At 42.2% G+C, this 24,497-nt stretch overlaps 1 protein-coding gene across 1 annotated transcript in view; it reads right to left on the reverse strand.

Annotated features, from left to right (window-relative positions):
• The window catches only part of GTPBP3 (GTP binding protein 3, mitochondrial), a 110,398-nt gene that overhangs the window by 68,692 nt on the left and 17,209 nt on the right, over positions 1-24,497 (reverse strand). Inside the window, exon 3 of the mRNA XM_075315487.1 lies at positions 4,569-4,804. Within this exon, the coding sequence (XP_075171602.1) occupies positions 4,569-4,804 (236 nt within the window). The remainder of the gene's footprint in view (positions 1-4,568; positions 4,805-24,497) is intronic.

Genomic DNA, 24,497 nt, shown 5'->3' on the forward strand with positions numbered 1-24,497 from the left:
GTCCAGAAATATTTGGACAGTGACACAAGTTTTGTTATTTTAGCTGTTTACAAAAACATGTTCAGAAATACAATTATATATATATAATATGGGCTGAAAGTGCACACTCCCAGCTGCAATATGAGAGTTTTCACATCCAAATCGGAGAAAGGGTTTAGGAATCATAGCTCTGTAATGCATAGCCTCCTCTTTTTCAAGGGACCAAAAGTAATTGGACAAGGGACTCTAAGGGCTGCAATTAACTCTGAAGGCGTCTCCCTCGTTAACCTGTAATCAATGAAGTAGTTAAAAGGTCTGGGGTTGATTACAGGTGTGTGGTTTTGCATTTGGAAGCTGTTGCTGTGACCAGACAACATGCGGTCTAAGGAACTCTCAATTGAGGTGAAGCAGAACATCCTGAGGCTGAAAAAAAAGAAAAAATCCATCAGAGAGATAGCAGACATGCTTGGAGTAGCAAAATCAACAGTCAGGTACATTCTGAGAAAAAAGGAATTGACTGGTGAGCTTGGGAACTCAAAAAGGCCTGGGCGTCCACGGATGACAACAGTGGTGGATGATCGCCGCATACTTTCTTTGGTGAAGAAGAACCCGTTCACAACATCAACTGAAGTCCAGAACACTCTCAGTGAAGTAGGTGTATCTGTCTCTAAGTCAACAGTAAAGAGAAAACTCCATGAAAGTAAATACAAAGGGTTCACATCTAGATGCAAACCATTCATCAATTCCAAAAATAGACAGGCCAGAGTTAAATTTGCTGAAAAACACCTCATGAAAAGTATTCTATGGACAGATGAGACAAAGATCAACCTGTACCAGAATGATGGGAAGAAAAAAGTTTGGAGAAGAAAGGGAACGGCACATGATCCAAGGCACACCACATCCTCTGTAAAACATGGTGGAGGCAACGTGATAGCATGGGCATGCATGGCTTTCAATGGCACTGGGTCACTTGTGTTTATTGATGACATAACAGCAGACAAGAGTAGCCGGATGAATTCTGAAGTGTACCGGGATATACTTTCAGCCCAGATTCAGCCAAATGCCGCAAAGTTGATCGGACGGCGCTTCATAGTACAGATGGACAATGACCCCAAGCATACAGCCAAAGCTACCCAGGAGTTCATGAGTGCAAAAAAGTGAAACATTCTGCAATGGCCAAGTCAATCACCAGATCTTAACCCAATTGAGCATGCATTTCACTTGCTCAAATCCAGACTTAAGACGGAAAGACCCACAAACAAGCAAGACCTGAAGGCTGCAGCTGTAAAGGCCTGGCAAAGCATTAAGAAGGAGGAAACCCAGCGTTTGGTGATGTCCATGGGTTCCAGACTTAAGGCAGTGATTGTCTCCAAAGGATTCGCAACAAAATATTGAAAATAAAAATGTTTTGTTTGGGTTTGGTTTATTTGTCCAATTACTTTTGACCTCCTAAAATGTGGAGTGTTTGTAAAGAAATGTGTACAATTCCTACAATTTCTATCAGATATTTTTGTTCAAACCTTCAAATTAAAGGTTACAATCTGCACTTGAATTCTGTTGTAGAGGTTTCATTTCAAATCCAATGTGGTGGCATGCAGAGCCCAACTCGCGAAAATTGTGTCACTGTCCAAATATTTCTGGACCTAACTGTATATTCAATACAAAATATTTAATGCTCAGTTGTCAAAAACTTGAGTGTCCAGGTACAAATAACAGCCCTTCTTTATTGCAAGTACATTATTACAGTACAAATGCTCTTTGTAGTACCAGACAGAAGCCTGAAGAGGTCACTGTTGCCCTGTATATATAAGTAGAATATGACATTTTTCACCCTTCGCTCTCTAAGACAGAAATAGTCATATAATTGGACATGGAGAGATAACCAAACTTAAAAAGTTATTCATACCTTATGTCATTAATGTCTGATAGGGGCAGGCCAAACTTTTAAGCGGGCTTTACACGCTGCGATCTTGCTAGCGAGATCGCAAGCGATCGTACCCGCCCCCGTCGGTTGTGCGTCACGGGCAAATCACTGTCCATGCCGCACAACCTCGCTTGAACCCGTCACACGCACTTACCTGCCCTGCGACGTCGCTCTGGCTGGCGAACCGCCTCCTTTCTAAGGGGGCGGTTCGTGCGGCGTCACACAGCAGGCGTCCAATAGCAGAAGAGGGGCGGAGATGAGCGGGACGTAACATCTCGCCCACCTCCTGTCTTCCGCATTGCCGGTGGACGCAGGTAAGGAGATGTTCGTCGCTCCTGCAGTGTCACACACAGCGATGAATGCTGCCGCAGGAACGACGAACAACATCGCTAATAAGCAGAAACCGATTTTTTGTTTCAGGACGACCTCTCCGCGGCAAACGATTTTGACCGCTTTTGCGATCGTTTAAGGTCGCTCAAAAGTGTCACACGCTGCGATCTCGTTGATGACGCCGGATGTGCGTCACAAACAACGTGACCCCCGACGATAATTCATTAACGATATCGTAGCGTGTGAAGCCCACTTTAGTTGCAGCATTAGGTCTGCACTAAGCAAAGAGGTGGACCCCATATATCATATATAGTATTTATCGTGGTATATACCACAGAGGGGCATGATTTAGCTATATATTTTTAAAACGCATATTTCCCCTGTAACAAACAGACCTGATGATATCACATTTGTTTTATGCAGGTTTGTAGTTCGATAGACAGCCATCCAAGTGATCAAGTGACTTAGACCAATATATTTAGTAGTGTTGACACGGTTTCACATACCCAAACCATAGTGGGGGGGGGCGGAATATTAATGAAGATGGACAACTGAATCATGAAATTTTTTCAAGTAAGTTTAGCCAATTACAGTGGGTACGGAAAGTATTCAGACCCCTTTACATTTTTCACTCTTTGTTTCATTGCAGCCATTTGGTAAATTCAAAAAAGTTCATTTTTTTCTCATTAATGTACACTCTGCACCCCATGTTGACAGAAAAAAAACCCCAGAAATGTAGAAAGGTTTGCAAATTTATTAAACAAGAAAAACTGAAATATCACATGGTTATAAGTATTCAGACCCTTTGCTCAGTATTGAGTAGAAGCTCCCTTTTGAGCTAGTACAGTTAGGAGTCTTCTTGGGAATGATGCAACAAGTTTTTCACACCATAATTTTGGGGATCCGCTGCCATTCCTCCTTGCAGATCCTCTCCAGTTCCGTCAGGTTGGATGGAGAACGTTGGTGGTCAGCCATTTTAAGGTCTCTCCAGAGATGCACAATTAGGTTTAGATCAGGGTTCTGGCTGGACCAGTCAATTATGGTCATAGAGTTGTTCTGAAGCCACTCCTTTATTATTTTAGCTGTGTGCTTAGGGTCATTGTCTTGTTGAAAGGTGAACCTTCGGCCAAGTATGAGGTCCAGAGCACTCTGGAAGAGGTTTTCTTCCAGGATATCTCTGTACTTGGCCGCATTCATCTTCCCTTCAATTGCAAACAATCGTCCTATCCCTGCAGCTGAAAAACACCCTCACAGCATGATGCTGCCACCACCATGTTTCCCTGTTGGGATTGTATTGGGCAGGTGATGAGCAGTGCCTGATTTTCTCCACACATACCGCTTAGAATTATCACCAAAAAGTTCAATCTTCGTTTCATCAGACCAGAGAATCTTATTTCTCAAAGTGTGAGTTCTTCATGTGGGTTTTTTTGGTTTTTTTTTTGCAAACTCTATGCGGGCTTTCTTGCACTGAGGAGAAGCTTCTGTTGGGCCACTCTGCCATAAAGGCCTGACTGGTGGAGGGCTGCAGTGATAGTTGACTTTGTGGAACTTCCTCCCATCTCCCTACTGCATCTCTGGAGCTCAGCCACAGTGATCTTGGGGTTCTTCTTTACCTCTCTCACCTAGGCTCGTCTCCCACGATTGCCCAGTTTGGCTGGACGGCCAGGTCTAGGAAGAATTCTGGTGGTCCCAAACTTCGTCCATTTAAGGATTATGGAGGCCACTGTGCTCTTAGGAACCTTGAGTACTGCAGAAATTCTTTTGTAACCTTGGCCAGATCTGTGCCTTGCCACAATTCTGTCTCTGAGCTCCTTGGGCTGTTCCTTTGACCTCATGATTCTTATTTGGTCTGACATGCACTGTGAGGTCTTATATAGACAGGACTTGATTTGGAAAGGCACACACCTATCAGTTTAATTAAACACAGCTGGACTCCAATAAATGAGTAGAACCATCTCAAAGGATCACAAGGAAATGGATAGCATTTGACTTAAAATGGGTGTCTGAGAAAAGGGTCTGAATACTTATGCCCATGTGATATTTCAATTTTTCTTGTTTAATAAATTTCTACAGTTCTGTTTTCTTTTTAGTCAAGATGGGGTGCAGAATGTACATTACGGAGAAAAAATGAACTTTTTTTGAAATTTCCCAAATGACTGCAATGAAACAAAGAGTTAAAAATTGAAAGTGGTCTGAATATTTTCCGTACCCACTGTACATAAGTAAAAGTCATCATTTTCCATGTCAAATACATCCACAGCCTTTCAAATATTCTTATACACCAGATAGTAAAACAAAAGAAAAGCTTGTATCACTAATTGTACTGAAAACTCACCTGAAAACCATACCACCAGTCCTTTGTCCAATAGCTCTCCAGACTTTGGACAGAAAAGGGATGCAAGTTTGACTTGTCTTGGAGGAGGCAATGCTTGCCACTTGCTTAGAAGGTGTAAGGCCTCTTGACTAGCAGGGCCACTGGTCCTAATCACTGCCACTCCACACTTCCCATGACCCGATGATAGGGCAAAAATGGTATCTCTTCCAAAATGATGTATCCACTTCTTGAAAGAACTAAAAGTTAAAAACAGTTATTGGTTAGCTGAGAAACGATTTATTTTTATGTGTATATACATACAGTATATGCAGCACTAGATTCTGTATACAAAATGTACTCAATCACTTATTCCTGTTCTTAGAATTTAGGTATGCTTTCATATTTCATACCTTGGTATATTTCACATACAATCATGACTGAAAGTGTTGGCACCCTTAAAATTGTTCCAGAAAATGAAGTCTTTCTCCCTGAAAATTATTGCAATTACACATGTTTTGTTATACAAACGTTTATTCACTTTGTGTGTATTGGAACAACATAAAAAAAGACGAAAACAGAAAAAGGCAAATTGGACATAATTCACACAAAACTCAGAATTATCAGGAAAAAATCGTTTGCACCCTCAGTTAATATTCGGTTGCACACTCTTTGGAATAAATAACTGCAATCAATCGTTTCCTATAACCATCAACAAGCTTCTTACACCTCTCAATTGGAATTTTGGGCCACTCTTCTGCAAACTGCTCCAGGTTTCTCATATTTGAAGGCGCCTTCTCCCAACAGCAATTTTAAGATCTCTCCATAGGTGTTCAATGGGATTCGGATCTGTACTTTTTGTGGTCACTTCAGAACTCTCCCGTACTTTGTTTCCATCCAGTTTTTGATGCTTCTTGAAGTTTGTTTGGGGTCATTGTCTTGCTGGAAAACCCATGACGTAGGAAGCAAATCAAGCTTTCTAACACTGGGCATTACATTGCCACCCAAAATCCTTTGGTAATCTTCAGATTTCATGATGCCTTGCTCACAGTCAAGGCAGCCAGTTCCAGAGGACGCAAAACCCTAAAACATCTTTGAACCTCCACCATATCTGACTGTAGGTACTGTGTTCTTTTCTTTTTACTCATATAGAAAAAAATTGAAGTACTAGCTTCAGATAGTATAACTAAAAATCAATAACATTATTAAATATAACAGAGGTATAAATGAAGATCCAAAGTCCCCAGAGAATACAGGCTAATAATAACGCATTACAAAATTGTAATCCAAATAGCTAATAAAACACTAGCATAAACTGGCCAAACAATAATATCCAGGTAAAATAAAATAGTGCACAGTAAAATTGCCAGTAAACCAAAGAGTGTCAGCTAGACAAGTAATATAACATGATACATAGCAGCAAACATACACATAATAAGGTGCTTGAGCAAACTTTCAGGTGAACACCTCAACGCCCGTTTCATATTATATATTTAGCTTTCTCTAGAATAGTGTCAGGAGTCATATGGGGTCAGATATTTATAGGAAGTATTGGGAGTCAGTGCAGTGGCGTAACAGCACTGGAGAGGTCATAACCATAAAAACCAAAAAGAAAAAAACTCCTAAAAAGATTTTTATTCAATATTAAAATAGTAATTATAAAAAAGCTATATTGCTTCTCAAATGTCCACTTAGTACAGACCAGTCACGTGGAGTGAGTGCAGAAGAGGGTAGAGATGATTAGTGAGATGAGTGATGGTATCTTACTTAGAATTAATAAATCAACTATAGTAGTTGTTGTTTTGGGATAGTCGTGCTACTTGTTATGGGGGGTTATTATCCCTCCCTATCGCCTACCTACCAGCGGAGGTGCACCATAAAGTTCCGGGTACCCCCCGCTCCTCGTCGTCTCACCCTGTTCTCTCCCTGCAACCCGCCAGTTGCCAGAAAAACACCCATCACCAATAAGAGGTTAAATGGTGCCAAATGTCTCAGGTCAATATTATCAATTTACTAAGGTTGCCATAAATATAGCAACCATAATCCAGCTGAACAGGCCATTCAGCCTGCACAGCCGTGAAAAAAGCAAGGTTCATAATTGTAATTATTTCAAGTCCAAAGAAAGACCATCTCGGTCTTTCATTTTTCCGAGATGGTCTTTCTTTGGACTTGAAACCATTGAACTTCCCCTGATGAACCCCTAATTAAACGTATAGGGGGGAAACGCGTTGGGATACTTCGCTGGATGGTCCCAGCAGATAAGTCATCCCTGCTGGGATTTGTTGCTATTTCTGTCTAGGCTTAGCTTGGTTTGATTACAATTATGAACCTTGCTTTTCTCACGGCTGTGCAGGCTGAATGGCCTGTTCAGCTGGATTATGGTTGCTATATTTATGGCAACCTTAGTAAATTGATAATATTGACCTGAGACATTTGGCACTATTTAACCTCTTATTAGTGATGGGTGTTTTTCTGGCAACTGGCGGGTTGCAGGGAGAGAACAGGGTGAGACGACGAGGAGCGGGGGGTACCCGGAACTTTATGGTGCACCTCCGCTGGTAGGTAGGCGATAGGGAGGGATAGTAACCCCCCATAACAAGTAGCACGACTACCCCAAAACAACAACTACTATAGTTGATTTATTAATTCTAAGTAAGATACCATTACTCATCTCACTAATCGTCTCTACCCTCTTCTGCACTCACTCCACGTGACCGGTCTGTACTAAGTGGACATTTGAGAAGCAATATAGCTTTTTTATAATTACTATTTTAATATTGAATAAAAATCTTTTTAGGAGTTTTTTCTTTGTTTTTTTTTGCTTTATCACTCCAGTTTCTCATTATTTTTGGTCTATAGATGTCATAACCATGCCTGAATACACCTGTCACATAAATGGCGTCTCTGGGAGGGCACATGTGGGGGAAAACGCCCTGAATGACGTCCTGTGTATGCACCTTGACAATAAGGAGGCTGCATATGACAAGAGCGGCGTGGAGTAGCACAGAGCATGTGCACACCGGCGGCCATTTTTAAGAAGTTCTATGAAGACAGCCATGTTTTAAGGAGGTTATTACCGGCGGAAATTTTTAAGAGGTCCTATGGAAGCAGCTATGTTTAAAGCGATTATCACTAGGCATAAGGTAACACATGAAGGGGTTAAAAACACAAATGAAGGGGAGTAAAAGATAGAGAAACCAAAAGGAAAGAATCAAAAGGAAAATGAAAAGTACAATGCACAAATATATAAATACTAGTAAAATTAATTAATAAATGACAACTGTTCTCAAGAGCTGCTTAAATGGAATCTGTCACCAGGTTTTTACTACCCCATCTGAGAGCAGCATTATGTAGGGTCACAGACCCTGATTCCAGCGATGTGTCACTTACTGGGCTGTTTGCTGTCATTTTGATGAAATCAATGTTTTCTCTGCTGCAGATCTAGCAGTTATGCAGAGCTCCTGAATATCTTGGACTACCTGGAAGCATGCCAAGTAGTCCTCTAATGATAATCTACTGTTGATTAATCAGTGATTTTATCAAAACTACATTAAGCAGACCAGTAACTAACATATTGCTGGAATCAGGATCTCTGTCCCTACTTTATGCTGAGATTAGGTGGCAAAAACCTGGTGACAGATTCCCTTTAAGTGTATCAAAACCAGAACCATTTTTGAGACGTCCTAATGGGGCAGCCATGTTTAAGAAGGTTACTAATGGAGCCCATTTTTAAGAGGTCCTATGGGACCAGCCATGTATAAAGTGATTTGACGTACTTTGTTCTTTTCTTTGTAAGCCTCAATCCGTTTTCAGTAAACAGTTGAATGAACAACATAAACCAAAAGCTTTATCTTGGTCTCATTTGTCCACTGCAGTCTATCTTTTTTAGGTCTCTATGTCAGCAGTGGGGTCCTCCTAGGTCTCCTGCCATAGCGTTTAATTTCATTCCAATGTTGATGGATAATTTGCAGTGACAATGATGCACATTGAGCCTGCAGTAGAGCTTGAATATCTGTGCCATTTTTGCTGCGGTTTGCCGCGTATTTTTGACGCGATTTATAGTGGGGGTTTTTATAGAATTTTTTCATTGCTTTCAATGGTGAAAACACAGCTAAAAATGCAAAAGGAATTTACACGTTGCAGATTTTTTCTGCAACAAATTCTGCAAGAAAAAAATCCTGAACATATGCACAACATATTAGGTTTCTCAAAGACTTTGCTGGCATAAGGATATCCTTGCAGAATATCTTGTGAACATCTGCAAGAAAGAAAGCTACAAAAACGCACCATGTGCACACAGCCTAAGGTTTGTCTATCTAATCTCATTTCTTATAGACTGCAGTTAAAAATTCCCCATCATTCACTCACTACTCTATGTAACTTTTTTTTTAACACACTTACTATTTGTCGACACTTCGCTTGATAATCCCTAGTGCATGCTGCGATACTCAAATTAAAATTAGGGGGCAGAGGTTGCGGTCACTTGTGCAGCCTCTGTCGCACTCTGAAATGAATAGTCATCAGTAACGTCCTTTTCAGGGGCTGGGCTAGACCCTGCACTACTGAGCATTAGTGATGGGCGAACCCCCCGATGGATAAACCAAAGACTCTGTGCATCACAGTCTCTACGGGGAGCCCGTCTAGGTGTCTGCTCCCACCGGTGCCACTTGGTAATCCGGAGCCGCCTTCGTGCACAAGTTAGTTCTCTGTTGTGGCCCCTTGGCTTGAAGCTGTTGGGGCCCCACTCACTATATTTTTAGTGTAGCTGTGCTCTTGATGGCTGGTACTTGGGATTTTAGTGGGCCAATTTACTGGAAAGCCCTATCCCTCGCGGTGTACTGTCGCCTTGAATCTCTGAGCTCTTAGGGAAGTTTGTGAAGAGACTCTCCCTCCCTCTCCCAGGTTAATTATCAGGACGTTGAATCGGCTCCTGATCGAGGGTCCTGTACCCTGTCGTGCTCGGTATCGGTCAGTTCTTTTGGGTTTCTGATGCCGACAGTCCTCCTAGACTATGTCCATCGCACCCTTCCAATGTCACTGCTACCGGTCCCCGACTGCTCTGATCCCGGACCACAGTCTGCGACCCAACCTCTGTCTAGCTCCCCGGGAGCTACTACTCCAGCTCCTCACTCTTTGAGGGCTCTCACTACTCTCCTCCTTCCTACCTCCCACCAGTCTGCCTGACCCCTAGGTGTAAGGCCCTATTCCAGCTTAACCAACCCACTGGTGTTTCTGACAGGTCATGATGTGAGGTGTGATTGGGATTTGTGGTGCTTATGGTAGTGACACCGGTTTCTTAGGAACCTGGAACAACGGAGGGTAGGCCCTGGATAAGGATTGCAGTACCCTGTGGCACCCTGATACACTCAGGGACACCACACATGCTGTCGTTTGCCCAGGTCTCCACTAAATGTATGTATAGCCCCCAATGCACCCAGCATATGACAAATCAGCATACTTTTGGCTTTGGATTAATATGTACCAGTAAACCTTTTTAAAGGGAATCTGTCACTAAGATTTTGCTACCCCATGTGAGAGCAATATAATGTGGGGCAGAAATCCTGATTCCAGCTATTGGTCACTTACTGGGCTGGTTGCAGTTATTTTGATAAAAATCATTGATTTATCTACAGTAGATTTAGCAGTCCTCTGAATGTGGAGCACTGTATAACCCCCCCTCCACTGAGTCACAGCTTTCTGCCTATGTACAGTGTATGCAGAAAGCTGCCAATCAGCAGTGGAGGTGGTCTTATACTTATACTTATACCTCTCTCCTCCTATACCAGTCTGTTTTGTACTGTTAATGATTGTTGTACGTATACCCTTTTTCACTTGTAAAGCGCCATGGAATAAATGGCGCTATAATAATAAATAATAATAATAATAATAATAATAATAATAATAATAATACACAGCTCACGAATACGGAAGACAACATGGCAGCAGAATTCCTATTCAGCTAATGATAATCTCCTGCTAATAAAACAGTAATTTTATCAAAAATAAACTAAGCATCTCAGTAAGTTACACATCACAGGAATCAGGTTCTCTGTCTCTACATTATGCTTTTCTCACATTAGGTGGCAAATACCTGGTGACAAATTCCCTTTAATTTACTGAATAGCTAAGCATAGTCTGTTACACTTTCCTATACAGAGGGACAAGTTAAAAAAAAAAAGCCGTGTGCCTAGAGGAAAATGGGTTAATTCACTTGCATCCCCCTTTGGAGCTTTAGCTCAAAATAGTTTAATCTACTGCTGGGGGAATTTACACATTCAAATGCTTATCTATGTCCTTAAGCCTTGAAAGAGACATTTCCTTAACCTTCTACTGAGGCATCATTTTTTCATAATCGCAGCTCTTCATCCAAGCACAGAACATTAAAGGGATTAGTACTAGAAACCTATATTTCCCTCTGCTGACCGACATCTGCAGTAACGTTTAAAGCTCTTGAAAATCGAATGTAGAGGTTGATTTGTACAGAATAAAATTTGCATGGCTAATAAAAAACATCAGATTTAGAGAAGTTTGCAATTCAAACATTATCTAGATTGATACAATTACATATTGTAACACTGTAAGGCTTTACCAAAAACATATACAGTACTCATAAAAAGTTTTGTGATATTTGGCTTTTGGGTGAAATTTATGTAAAACGTAAAAACTTTATACTACAGTGATATTTTATCATAAAAGTACAGCATTTAATTAGAAGCGTGCAATGGTGATTTCCTCATCTCAAACAACTTATTGAAACAAAAGCCAACAGTGGTGGGGTATACCTCGAAACAATGTCACCGTCTCAATAACTTGTCATGTGGCCTTGACCATCAAATACACCTTGACAATGACGTCTCATACTGTTAACAAGTGGAGTTTATTGTCTGCTGAGGCATGTCATCCCACTGTTCTTGAAGAGCAGCCCTCAGGTCATTGAGGTTCTGGGGTACAGAGTTACGGAAACTCAGCCGATCCTGTAGGTTTTCTATGGGATTCAGGTCTGGAGAAAGTGCAGGCCACTCCATTTGAGGTTCCCCAGACTACAGCAGCCGTTCCCTAATGATGTGACCTCGATGAGCTGGAGCATTGTTGTCCAGGATTGATGAAATAAAGTCTGTGTTGTTCATGCAGAGGCACAATGACTGTATTAATGATGTTATTCAAGTAGTACGGGTTTGTCACTCTACCATTCACAAAGTGTAGGGTAGTTCTGTATTGACTAGACAAACCTGCCCTGCCCACACTAACACCACCACCACCACCAAAGGCTCATCTGGTGACAACAATGGCTTATGCATAGTGATTTCCTTGACATCTCCAACATCATTATTTCATCAACACCATTATTTCTGCTGAGCTGTGAATGTAGCGCCCCTGAAGCCATCAGGGAGCTACAAGGTACTGCATCCCTCACAAGGATGCAGGGCCTACCCCCTAGGGACCCAGAAGACCAGTGCTGGTAACAACAAAAACTCCACATAATCCCTGTTCTTCCCAAACATCCCCCATAGAATGGTACCAGGCTAGGTTTGGACCAATAGATGGCCACCTAGAGGTGGAGCCAGTCCAGTCCACTAGTTGACCAGGTGGGAGGGGCAGACAGTGGACAGCCAGAACAGAGTGGACAGTGAGACAGTGGAGACTGAGGAGTGAAGAAAGAGTCTGACAGTGAAAGTGAGTAGACGCACTGATAGGAGTGAACAGTGCCCAGAGGGCCCAAGCGGTTAGTTGCCGGTGAAGTACTCCCAGAATTTCGCACCAACGGGGTACAGGACCCTAGGTCAGGCAGATACCCTAATCAGGCCTGATAACACCTGCACAGTGAGGGGACCATCAAGGACCTCACTGACCTTGAAGTTCGGGACTCAGTAGCTACGGGAGAACCGGGAACAGGACCAGAGACTCCAACCCCACAGGGTTGACGATACTGTCATACGAACTGCTGTAGAAGACAAAAAGGAGGGAACCCCCAGCTGCTCAATGCCACGGGGACCCACCAACCAAAAGACAGGTCCAGGGGAAGAAGCCACCAGGTTACTAAGCCGGCATTGGGACTAAGGGGACCTGAAGGTGAAACCAGACGGCCTCGGGTGACCAGTTACCACCAGAAAGTTAGTAAAGAACCAGTTGCACTGAAACCCTCTTGTGTGGCCTACCTTCTTCCCACACCAATCACAGCACCCACCCTCTGGGGCCTGCCCCTGCTTGCGGAGGCCACCAAAGTGACATTCCCCAGTTATACACCGCCCGGTACCGAGTACCCCATAACCCTGGTCGACACATGAATCGACTTTAATTAGTGAACAGCACTGAGGCCCACTGGTCCCTCATCTAGCATGACGATGACACCTATGCCTGGGGGTGTGATCAGGGACCCTTGCAGGTCATCCATCAAGCAGACCACGCTGATGTAAACAATTTTTAATGGTCTGACGTAACCCTTGGGTGCCTCTATCCTTCCTTAAATGTGCCTGGAGTTGTATGGTATTCATCATCCAGTTCCGAAGGGCATTGTTCACAATAAAGCGTTCATCAGTGTGGAAAGATGTCCATTTCTATGCCTTTCTGTAAATCTTCCAGTCTTTCTGTTTCTCTGTTGCAACCTGCTGATGACACACTGTGACACTCTAAGATCAGTGTTCACTTCCATCTGAGAACATCCTGCTTGAAGCCTTCGCAATGGCAAGGTACTGTTCATCAATTGTTAGGTGTCGTCTTGGTCTTATGATGTCAAAATGTGAACAGCATGATGAGGAGGACTGTTTAATTACCAATTCTAATTGAATCCCCAAACTTTTTGGATGATTGATGAACCAAACACTTGTTGTGAATATTGTCATCAAGCTCCATGATAGAGAACAGCAACTTGTGCAAAAAGTAGGATCATCCTGACATTTCACCCAAAAGCCAAATATCCCTAACTTTTTGTCCTAAATCCACGATTTATGTTTAACTACAGTGGCTTAGGTCTATAAATTGTACTCCTTGCTCTGGTGCATCTCTACAAGGCAAGTATGACTCCTCCCCTACCTGTAGAGCATGATGGGTGTTCTAGGACTCCAGCCCTAATGTGATTTGGCATTGGAATGTACAGGAAGCTACATACATAATTAAGCTTAAGATTCTGGATGCAAAACAATAAACAAAATACATAAGTGTGACCCTGCCAAGAAATAATAAGACATTAATCAAATATATTTGAATAGGTAAAGTACATTTTTTTCTTCTCTAATTTATTTAGAACAGGTCTGACTTTTTAAGAGAAGGAGGCTGGAGTAAAGTGAACTCTTCATGCAGAATATAGTCATGTGTTGGAATTTGAAATAGATTCCTGTGAATTAAGAAGCATCAAGTGGTTGAACCCCCAAAGATCAGTATGTTATCACCTATCCCATGCAAGCAGATTTTTCAACCTTTTCCCATATTTCAGGCTTCAAACATAAAGATAAAAATGTAAATTTCATGGTGAAGAACCAACAACAAGTGGGACACAATTGTGAAGTTGATCGAAATGTATTGCTTATTTTAAACTTTTTTAACAACTAATAAAAAAACTGTCAATTGGGGCATGCAATATTATTCATCCCCTTTACTTTCAGTGCAGCAAACTCACTCCAGAAGTTCATTGAGGATCTCTGAATGATCCAATGTTGTCCTAAATGACTGATGATGATAAATATAATCCACCTGTGTGTAATCAAGTCTCAGTATAAATGCACCTGCTTTGTGATAGTCTGTGTTCTGTTTAAAGCACAGAGAGCATCATGAAGACCAAGGAACACAACAGGCAGGTCCGTGATACTGTTGTGTAGAAGTTTCAAGCCGGATTTGGTTACAAAAAGATTTCCAAAACTTTAAACATCCCAAGAGCATTGAGCAAGCGATCATATTGAAATGGAAGGAGTATATCATCACACTGCAAATCTACCAAGACCCGGCCGTTCCTCAAAATTTTCATCTCAAACAAGGAGAAGACTGATCAGAGATGCAGCCAAGAGGCCCATGATCACTCTGGATGAACTGCAGAGATCTACACCTGAGGTGGGAGAGTCTGTCCATAGGACAACAATCAGTCTGCACAAATCTGGCCTTTATGGAAGAGTGGCTAGGAGAAATCCATTTCTCAAAGAAATCCATAAAAAGTGTTGTTTAAAGTTTGCTACAAGCCACCTGAGAGACACACCAAACAAGTGAAAGATGCTCTGGTCAGATGAAACCAAAATCAAACTTTTGGGGCACAATGCCAAACGATCTGTTTGGCGTAAAAGCAACACAGCTCATCAAACTGAACACACCATGCTCACTGTCAAACATGGTGGTGGCAGCATCATGGTTTGGGCATGCTTTTCTTCAGCAGGGACAGGGAAGATCGTTAAAATTGATGGGAAGACGGATGGAGCCAAATACAGGACCATTCTTGAAGAAAACCTGTTGGAGTCTGCAAAAGACCTGAGACTGGGACGAAGATTTGTCTTCCAACAAGACCATGATCCAAAACATAAAAGCAAAATCTACAATGGAATGGTCACAAACATATCCAGGTGTTAGAATGGCCAAGTCAAAGTCCAGACCTGAATCCAATTGAGACTATGGAAAGAGCTGACAATTGCTGTTCACAAACGCTCTCCATCCAACTTCACTCAGCTCCAGCTCTTTGCAAAGGAAGAATGGGCAAGAAATTCAGTCTCTCGATGTGCAAAACTGATAGAGACATATCCCAAGCGACTTGCAGCTGTAATCGCAGAAAAAGATGGCACTACAAAGTATTAACTTAAAGGGGACAAATAATATTGCACGCTCCACTTTTCGGTTTATTATTTTTTTAAAAAGTTTAAAATAAGCAATAAATTTCGTTCAACTTCACAATTGTGTCCCACTTGTTGATTCTTCACCATAAAATTAAAATTTTTATCTTTATGTTTGAAGCCTGAAATGTGGGAAAGGGTTGAAAAATTCAAGGGAGCCGAATACGCACTGTATGTCCTCTACTAAATTAACCCTATATAAGCCACCATTTCCTCTTATAGCAGATTAATGCTTTAGAAGCAGCTTTATTCTCCTCTAGCTAGGCTATATAAAGTGCCAGTGAAAAGTTGGGACACCTGTTAATGCAGTGGTTTTCCTTGTTCTCATTGAAATGTGCACATTGTAGATTGTGACTCAAGGCAGTAAAACGACAAATATACACATATGAAAACAAGGAAACAAAAAGCATGTGTAAAACAAGCCAGAATGTGGTAAGCCTCAGATTTCTGAAAGCACCGTCTTTATACTCTGATGAATGCTTTTCAGCTCTTGGCAATCTCTTAAACAGCTACATCAGAGAGTTAGGGATCTCCTGATAAAGAGTGCGAAACGCACGTCAAGGTGTCTGGTTTCCCAGGGGTAAGGCGTTACATCTGCCCAATACACATATCAGCATCATGTCCTCCAGTAATGTGTTTAATAATGCTGTTTTTTCATAGCTTTAATCTATTTATAGATGTTAATTTATGGATGGTTGTTGGCCTTACAAATATAGCAACTGGATAGGGATATACCGTAGGTGAAAGTAGTAATAGCTAGGTAACCCAGCAAAATTAACACGCCTAAAATATAACTTTTAATATGGTATGCATAAAAAGGACTAACAACACTTAAGGTGCAAAATGCACATAAAAATTGTCACTACCTGTGATGTCCTGTAATTGTGTTGGTAGGAATATTCTCTCACAGGAGGACAATATTAAAAGACAGCAGCAAACAGACCCTAATCCCAATGAGCTGGATAGGGAATGAAAGAGGAACAATCTCACCAGTCTTCTGGTTACTTATGGACGAACGTTCCTCCCCAATGATCAGATGATGGAGCTAGCCAAAGGCTAAAAGCGATCCCCTGGTTCCACCAGGTATTCAAAGGATCCACTTATAAACAGCTCCGGTATACATATGGAAGGGATTTCTCTCTCTCAACGCGTTTCATCATATATCCTCAGGAGAGTGGAGTAACAAATCCACATAGAGTATTCCGTGTCATACATAGAACCGGCATATCCGCCAAAAGGTCCAGACACAGATCCAAACTTGTTAAGTGTCCTTCATAGGACCGGCAAATCAGCCACGGGGTCCCGACACCTGGCATAAACACATGCAGCATATGACATTACTAAATATAGGAGTACTGTTATTTATCAGTAAAGTACAGGCGTCTTTGTTAAAGGTCGTAAAGGTTTGGTCTTTGTGATTTTCGAATTCACTACTTGTGATACATTGATGAATTCAACATATTTGTACTTAAATTTTGGTTAATATTTGAGGATAGTGTGTGAATGGGTTATTCCATTATATTCTATGGTCCAAGGCAAAAAAGGAGAATTAATAAGTTCACCATAAATTCTGGCAGATCTGAGCATAAAGCTCTATATAGCATTTAGATACTGTATAACACTAGATCCTCCTTTCATAGTTGGCAGCATCCAGGAAGAAACATTTACTGAATTGTGCAATAAAATGCAACTAAAACCTATGTCGCTACAATACTGAAGAAATTCATCAAATTTACAAATGATAACTGGTCTAACTGAAGAAAGACTAATAAAATACTGATAGGGGTTTGTTGTAAGTCTTCGAATATAAAGGAAACAACAAAACATATCAGGGAGAAGTCATTACTATGGGGGACTTTATCCGGGTAGACACTGGGGACAGAATCCTGCAGGTCCAGCAAAGGAGACAGGTTTTTGACCACAATGAACGATAATTTATCTTTCACAAGGAGGACCCAACAAGAGGGGGGGGCACCACTAGTCCTAATATTAACCAATAGGCCAGACTGCATATCAAATATACGAGTTGGGGGGTCACTTGGGTAACAGTGATCACAAAATAATAGGTTTTCGTGTATCATTTAATAAGATGTATAGTAGAAGGGCTACAGGGACACTAGATTTCAGGAAGGCAAATTTCCAACGTATAAGAGATGAACTTAGTGCCATAAACTGGGACACGTCCTGAGAAATAAAAGTACACAAAGCAAATGGGACACTTTTGTAAGCTTCCTGAGTAGGACATGTGCATAATATATACCCTAGATCAGGGGTGGGCAATTAATTTTCCCATGAGGCCGCATGAGAAATTGGGATGGTTTTAGAGGGCCGGACTAATATAATTAACTCAGTTTTACCCAATACTGTATATAGCATATATACTATCCCTTCATATACAAACAGTAAGTTAGGGACTGTGTGACCCCTCGTGGCCCTGCACGCACACATGTCCTTTTTTTCTCTGGCAGCACAGGTGTCACAAATGATGTGATCTCTGTGACATCAGTGTGACAAATACCAGAGAAAACACGGGTCTTTTTAATAAAAAGATTTTCTATATTTACCTAACTCCAGTGCTGCTGTCTCTGGCTCTGCTGCCTCCCGCTCCTTATCGCTGGTAATTATACTCACTGAATACTCACTGCAGTGAGTAGCTGGAAGCAGGGACAGCGCTGGGGACCGCATCGCTGGGTGAGTATACAGGTGTGTGTGTATGTTGAGAACCTGGAAGCCGGAGCATCTCGGGGACTCGTCACAGTTCCCAATGAACTCTGATGAACCCATGAAGCTGTAGCGTGGGTGTCGCAGGATGGTCATCAAAGTTCATTGGAAACTCTGATGACCTCCTGGAGGTCACTGTGCTTGCAGAATACTCACCTGTCCCTGCGGTGATGTCCTCAACGGTGCTGTGCCCGGTGCTGTCATCGCGATTCTCCGGCTTCCAGGTCCTGAGTGCGGTGAATAATCAATGAATGAGCAGTGGTCAGGAGCGGGAGGCAGCAGAGTTGAAGAAAGCAGGTAAATATGGAAAATCTTTTTATTTCACAGACTCGTGTTTTCTCCGGTACCTGTCACATGTATGCAAACGGGTACCGGAGAAACGCAATCAGGCCCTGTAATGGCGGTATGGCGCTGCAGGGGGCGGGGAGAGAGCACGTGGTACCCGATGTAACTCCAGTACCACTCGCAGTTACGGGCTTTTCTCTCTGCACGCACGCACACATACATACACGCACACGCTATATACATATATACACAAACAATCCCCATATACTACATCACTACACCCCCATATACACCTGTAATATACATCACTGCACCCCTATATACACCTGTAATATACATCACTACACCCCCATATACACCTGTAATATATATCACTGCACCCCCATATACACCTGTAATATACATCACTGCACCCCCATATACACCTGTAATATACATCACTGCACCCCCATATACACCTGTAATATACATCACTGCACCCCCATATACACCTGTAATATACATCACTGCACCCCCATATACACCTGTAATATACATCACTGCACCCCCATATACACCTGTAATATACATCACTGCACCCCCATATACATCACTGCACCCCCATATACACCTGTAATATACATCACTGCACCCCTATATACACCTGTAATATACATCACTGCACCCCTATATACACCTGTAATATACATCACTGCACCCCCATATACACCTGTAATATACATCACTGCACCCCCATATACACCTGTAATATACATCACTGCACCCCCATATACACCTGTAATATACATCACTGCACCCCTATATACACCTGTAATATACATCACTACACCCCCATATACACCTGTAATATACATCACTACACCCCTATATACACTTGTAATATACATCACTGCACCCCCATATACACCTGTAATATACATCACTGCACCCCCATATACACCTGTAATATAAATCACTGCACCCCCATATACACCTGTAATATACATCACTACACTGCTATATACTCCTGTAATATACATCACTACATCCACATATACATCACTAGACCCCTATATACTACACCTGTAAAACTACATTGCCATATACTACATCACTCCCCCCAAATATTACTTACCAGTTACCCCCCCCTCACCTCCACTCCCCCCATTGTCCCCTCAGGTTACTAGTCACCACTCACCTTTCCCTCCTCAGACACCTCCGTACGGGCTCCCGCTGACATCCTTCTTCTCTTGTACGGCTCCCCGCTGAGCTGCTTCCTCTCTCCGTACGGGCTCCGGCTGCTGCATCTTCTTCTCCTGCCGGGGCGGGAACTTTTCAAATGACACACACGCGCGCCGTACTGACGACATCAGGGCGCGCGCGTGTGTGTCACAGAGAAAGTGCCGGCAGGAAACAGAGGACAGATTCCTGCGTTCCGCTGCTGCACTGTGCGGTGCTGCAGTATCTGTCTTCTGTTCCTTGCCGGCACGCAGCGTGTGATGAGGGCAATCTGACCACGGGCCGCCCGGAGCCTGGAGCTCCGGACAACAGGTCAGATTGCCCTCATCAGTGACCGGCCAGCAAGGACGCCCGGAGCCAGGCGGGCCGGTCACAGAGAGTAGGCGGGCCGGATGTGGCCCGCGGGCCGCCCCTTGCCCAGGTCTGCCCTAGATTGTAAGCTTGCGAGCAAGGCCATCACTCCTCTTGGTTTCTGTTGAATTGTGTTGCACTATAATGTCTGATATTGTCTGTATATGTCACTTTTGAATTGTAAAATGCTGCGGAATATGTTGGTGCTATATAAACAACATTATTATTCGAAATAGGAGGAATCTACTCTGGCTAAATAGAGCTGTAAGGGGTGCACTAAATGACAAGAGAGAGTTAAAGCAAGGGTAATGAAGAGGCATTAAATATTTATAGAAAATGACAGATTCTGTAAAAAACAAATAAAAGTAGTAAAGATTGAGACGCATTGCCAGAGAATGTAAAAATAATCCAAAAATATTCTTCAACTAAATAAAATGATAGTGTTGGCCCCCTCAAATATAGTCTGGGTGAAATGGTGGAGGAGGATGGAAGGAAAGCCAATCTGCTAAACTTTTTTTCTACAGTAATTCTACAAAAAAAAACCCATGACACACGACATGATCAGGGAGACCATAAATTCCTCATGAAATGTCACCTGCTTAACCCAGAAGGAAGTACGGTGCCGCCTCAAAATCACTAAAGTAGATAAATCACTGAGCCTGGATGGTATGCACCCCTCCCCTCCCCCCTCTCACCTCTGCCTCCCAAGTACTGCAGGAATTAAGTACCATGATAGACAGACCATTATTTTTAAGAATTGTACCACAGGATTGGCGCATAGCATATGTGGTGCGAATATTCAAAAAGGGGGACAAAATCTGAGCCTGGGAATTATAGGCCGGTAAGTTTAACCTCTACTGTGGGTAAAATCCTTGAGGGTTTCCTAAGAGATACTATCCTGGAGTATCTCAAGAAGAGTAATCTCATTACCCAGTAACAACATGGGTTTATGAAGGATCGGTCAAACTAATCTGATCAGCTTTTATGAGAATGCAACTTCCAGACTGGAAGAGGGAAATGCAGTGGATGTTGTCTATATGGATTTTTCAAAAGTATTTGCTATGGTGCCACACAAAAGGTTGGTACATAAAATGAGTATAATGGGAATAGGGGAAAGTATGTGTAACTGTCTTAAGAACTGGCTCAGTGATAGGAAACAAAGGATGGTTATTAATTGAAAACACTCGGACTGAGTCACAGTTAACAGTGGGGTACCACAGGCATCAGTATTAGGCCCTCTTCTTTTTAACATATTTATTAATGATCTTGTGGGGGGCATTGAGAGTAAAATTTCAATATTTGTAGATGATACTAAACTATGCAAAGTAATTAATATAAAGGAGGATAATTTAATATTGCAGAGGGATTTGTATAGGTTGGGGGATTGGGCTGAGAAATGGCAACTAAACTTAAAAGTTGCTAAATGTAAGGTAATGCAAATAAAATGTTAAATTATGTTCTTAATTGTAAAACACTGGGTAAAAGTGACACTGACAAAGAGTTGGCTGTATGGGTGGACAGCAAATTTAACTTTGTGTCGGGCAGCAGCTGCCATGGCTAATAAAATAACGGATGCATTAAAAAGAGGAAAAGATGCTCATGAGAAAAACACAGTTTTACCTGTTATAATCTGGTCACTGTGGATGATAACAACAATCTCATAAATAGAAGAAACACAAGAGTATTTGGAACCGGAGCTGACTGCAATCCCCTATCTGTCAGATCACACTAGAAGTAGCCGTGGAGCGTTCCTAAACACACCTAGATGCCACGTCACAGCCGGAGAAACTTACTACACCTCACAGATAGAAATGAGGAAACCTATCTTGCCTCTGTGTAGTCCCCAAAGGAATTGCAAGCCCCCAACATATAAATGCAATGGTGATGTAAGTAAACACAATACACAGATAGGAAATATAGATTAGCAAAGGCGAGGCCAGACTTCCTTAGATAGAACAGGACAGGACAGATAACGGATTGTGGTCAGTGAAAACCCTGCAGAAAAATACCAATCTCCTGATAAGAAAAATAGTGAGACCACACAGACTCTTCCCCACTATATCAGGTACTCTTGTAATTAATGGGAGAAACAAAATACCAAAAATAACACAAGAAATACAAAAGTGCAAATAATCAAATAGAACAGGGAGAATCTCCATTTTCTTGCAGTGGGACCTGGAGAGGGGGAACCCCCATGCTCATCAAAACAGAAAGACAATTCCTCTCCTGCAAGAAAACAGACTTTAAGCTAAACAAAAAGAAAAACAAACACCCTTAGGTGTGGATTAGGCAATAAAGCAAATAACTTAAAACTTATTTGGAATGGGACAGACACAGGAAAAATGGAAGGACAACTCCAAGCCGATTCAGAGAGAGAGGAACAACATCTATAATGGCCCCAGCCAGCAGATACTGCTCTACTATATAACCCAGGCTGATCTGAAATTGGGCTTCCCAAACTCCCAATTAACTCCCACACCTGTGGAGGCACAGTCAGCTTCACCCCCAGTTCTGGCCACCAGAGGGAGCTCCAAATCATCACCCCCTCAGATGACATTCACAACATTTACTCCTTTACAAGTCACTAGGGCAACCACACTTAGAATAATGTATACAACTTTGGTCTCTAGTGTATAAGAAGGACATATCTGAACTAGAGTTGGTGCAGAGAAGAGCAACCAAGATTATTAAATGAATAGGTGGACTGCAATACCAAGATAGGTTATTAAACTTGGGGTTTTACAGTTTGGAAAAACGAAGCATTAGGGGCGATTTTATTGCAATGTACAACTATATGAGGGGACAGTACAGCGGTCTTTCTAACTATCTTTTTACACCTACGCCTGCGATGGGGACAAGGTGGCATCTTCTATATCGAGAGAAAAGACGGTTAATCTTAATCAAAAGATACAGATTCCACACTTTAAGGGCGATGAGACTATCAAACTCTCTTCTACATGATTTTGTAATGGTTGACTCATTAGTGAAATTTAAGAGAGGCCTGGATGCCTTTCTTGAAAATATAATATTACTGGTTATGTGCACTAGATTCTGTGATGGGGCGTAGGTCCAGGGAACTAGTGTGATTGCCGTATGTGGAGTTGGGAAGGAATTTTTCCCCTAATATGGAGCTTAGTGTCCGCTCCATGGGAGTTTTCCTTTCCTCTCAATCTACATATTAGGCTACAGGTTCAACTCGATGGACTTATGTCTACCTACAACCTTAAAAACTATGAAACTATGAAATATCTTCTTCAGAGAAGAGGGCTAAAACTGTAGTACCACACCAAATTTACACTATTATACAAGCTGTACACTGACTACTTTACATTGTATCAGTGTCATATCTTCAGTGTTGGCCCATGAAAAGATTAATAAAATATTTACAATAATGTGAGGGGTGTACTCACTTTTGTGATGTACTATGAATTCTCTTTATATGGTGAATAAGTGTCCTTTGCTGGCATAGCACTCTCCACAAGGAGAAATGTTCCCGCTTAGACCTCCAAGCAGAGGCCTCTGGCATAACCAAATCAGACTTCTTGCTTTGGACTGAGGAGGGGTAAACACATGCCTGTAAATGGTAATGTCTGGTTTGGCTTTTTATTCTAAGTCATGTGCTTCGGCTCATTCAAGGGTTGATAGTGACTTTTAGGATGGCTACCTGCAATCGATGGTATTGTTCAAGTGTTCTTCTCTGAAGAGGATATTCGCATTACTAATTATATGCATTTAAGAAAAGTCTTTTATAGGGATGATCGAATACCTCAAATATTCAGCAACGCTCAATATAGCAACTATTCAGGCTTCCCATAAACTTACATTGCGCATCGAATATTCGCGTAGCGGTGACGTATTCGTCGGATATTAGCAAAGCCGAATATTGCCGAATATTTTTGATATTCGATCATCCCTTGTCTTTTGAGATTTATGTTTTTCTCAGATGCGATAGGCACTCTTGAAATCTTTTTTTACTACACAGATAAGCCTGCTTTACACGTTACAACGATCGCATTTGCGATCGCACCCGCCCCCATCGTTTGTGTGACACGGGCAATTTGTTGCGACCTCGCTATGGGCGGCGAACATCCACTTCCTGAAAGGGGAGGGACGTTCGGCGTCACAGCGACGTCACACAGTGGCCGGCCAATAGAAGCGGAGGGGCGGAGATGAGCGGGACGTAAACATCCCGCCCACCTCCTTCCTTCCGCATTGCTGGCGAGAGCCGCGGGACGCAGGTAAGCTGCAGTTCATTGTTCCCGGGGTGTCACACAGAGCGGTGTGTGCTGCTTCGGGAACAATGAACAACTGCACACTCGATTTTTTGAAAATGAGCGACATGTCAACGATGAACGAGAAGGTGAGTATTTCTGCTCGTTCACCGTCGCACGTAGCTGTCACACGCTACAACACCACTAACGATGCCGGATGTGCATCACTTACGATGGGACCCCACCGACATCTCGTTAGATATATCGTAGTGTGTAAATCCCGCTTAGATAGCGCAAAAGCATTAAAAAGCATAAATAATGACCATTTAAAACGCCAACTAAGCCAGTTGAAAACAAACCAT

The sequence above is a fragment of the Anomaloglossus baeobatrachus genome, chromosome 1, assembly GCF_048569485.1.
Source record: "Anomaloglossus baeobatrachus isolate aAnoBae1 chromosome 1, aAnoBae1.hap1, whole genome shotgun sequence".
Classification (NCBI taxonomy): domain Eukaryota; kingdom Metazoa; phylum Chordata; class Amphibia; order Anura; family Aromobatidae; genus Anomaloglossus; species Anomaloglossus baeobatrachus.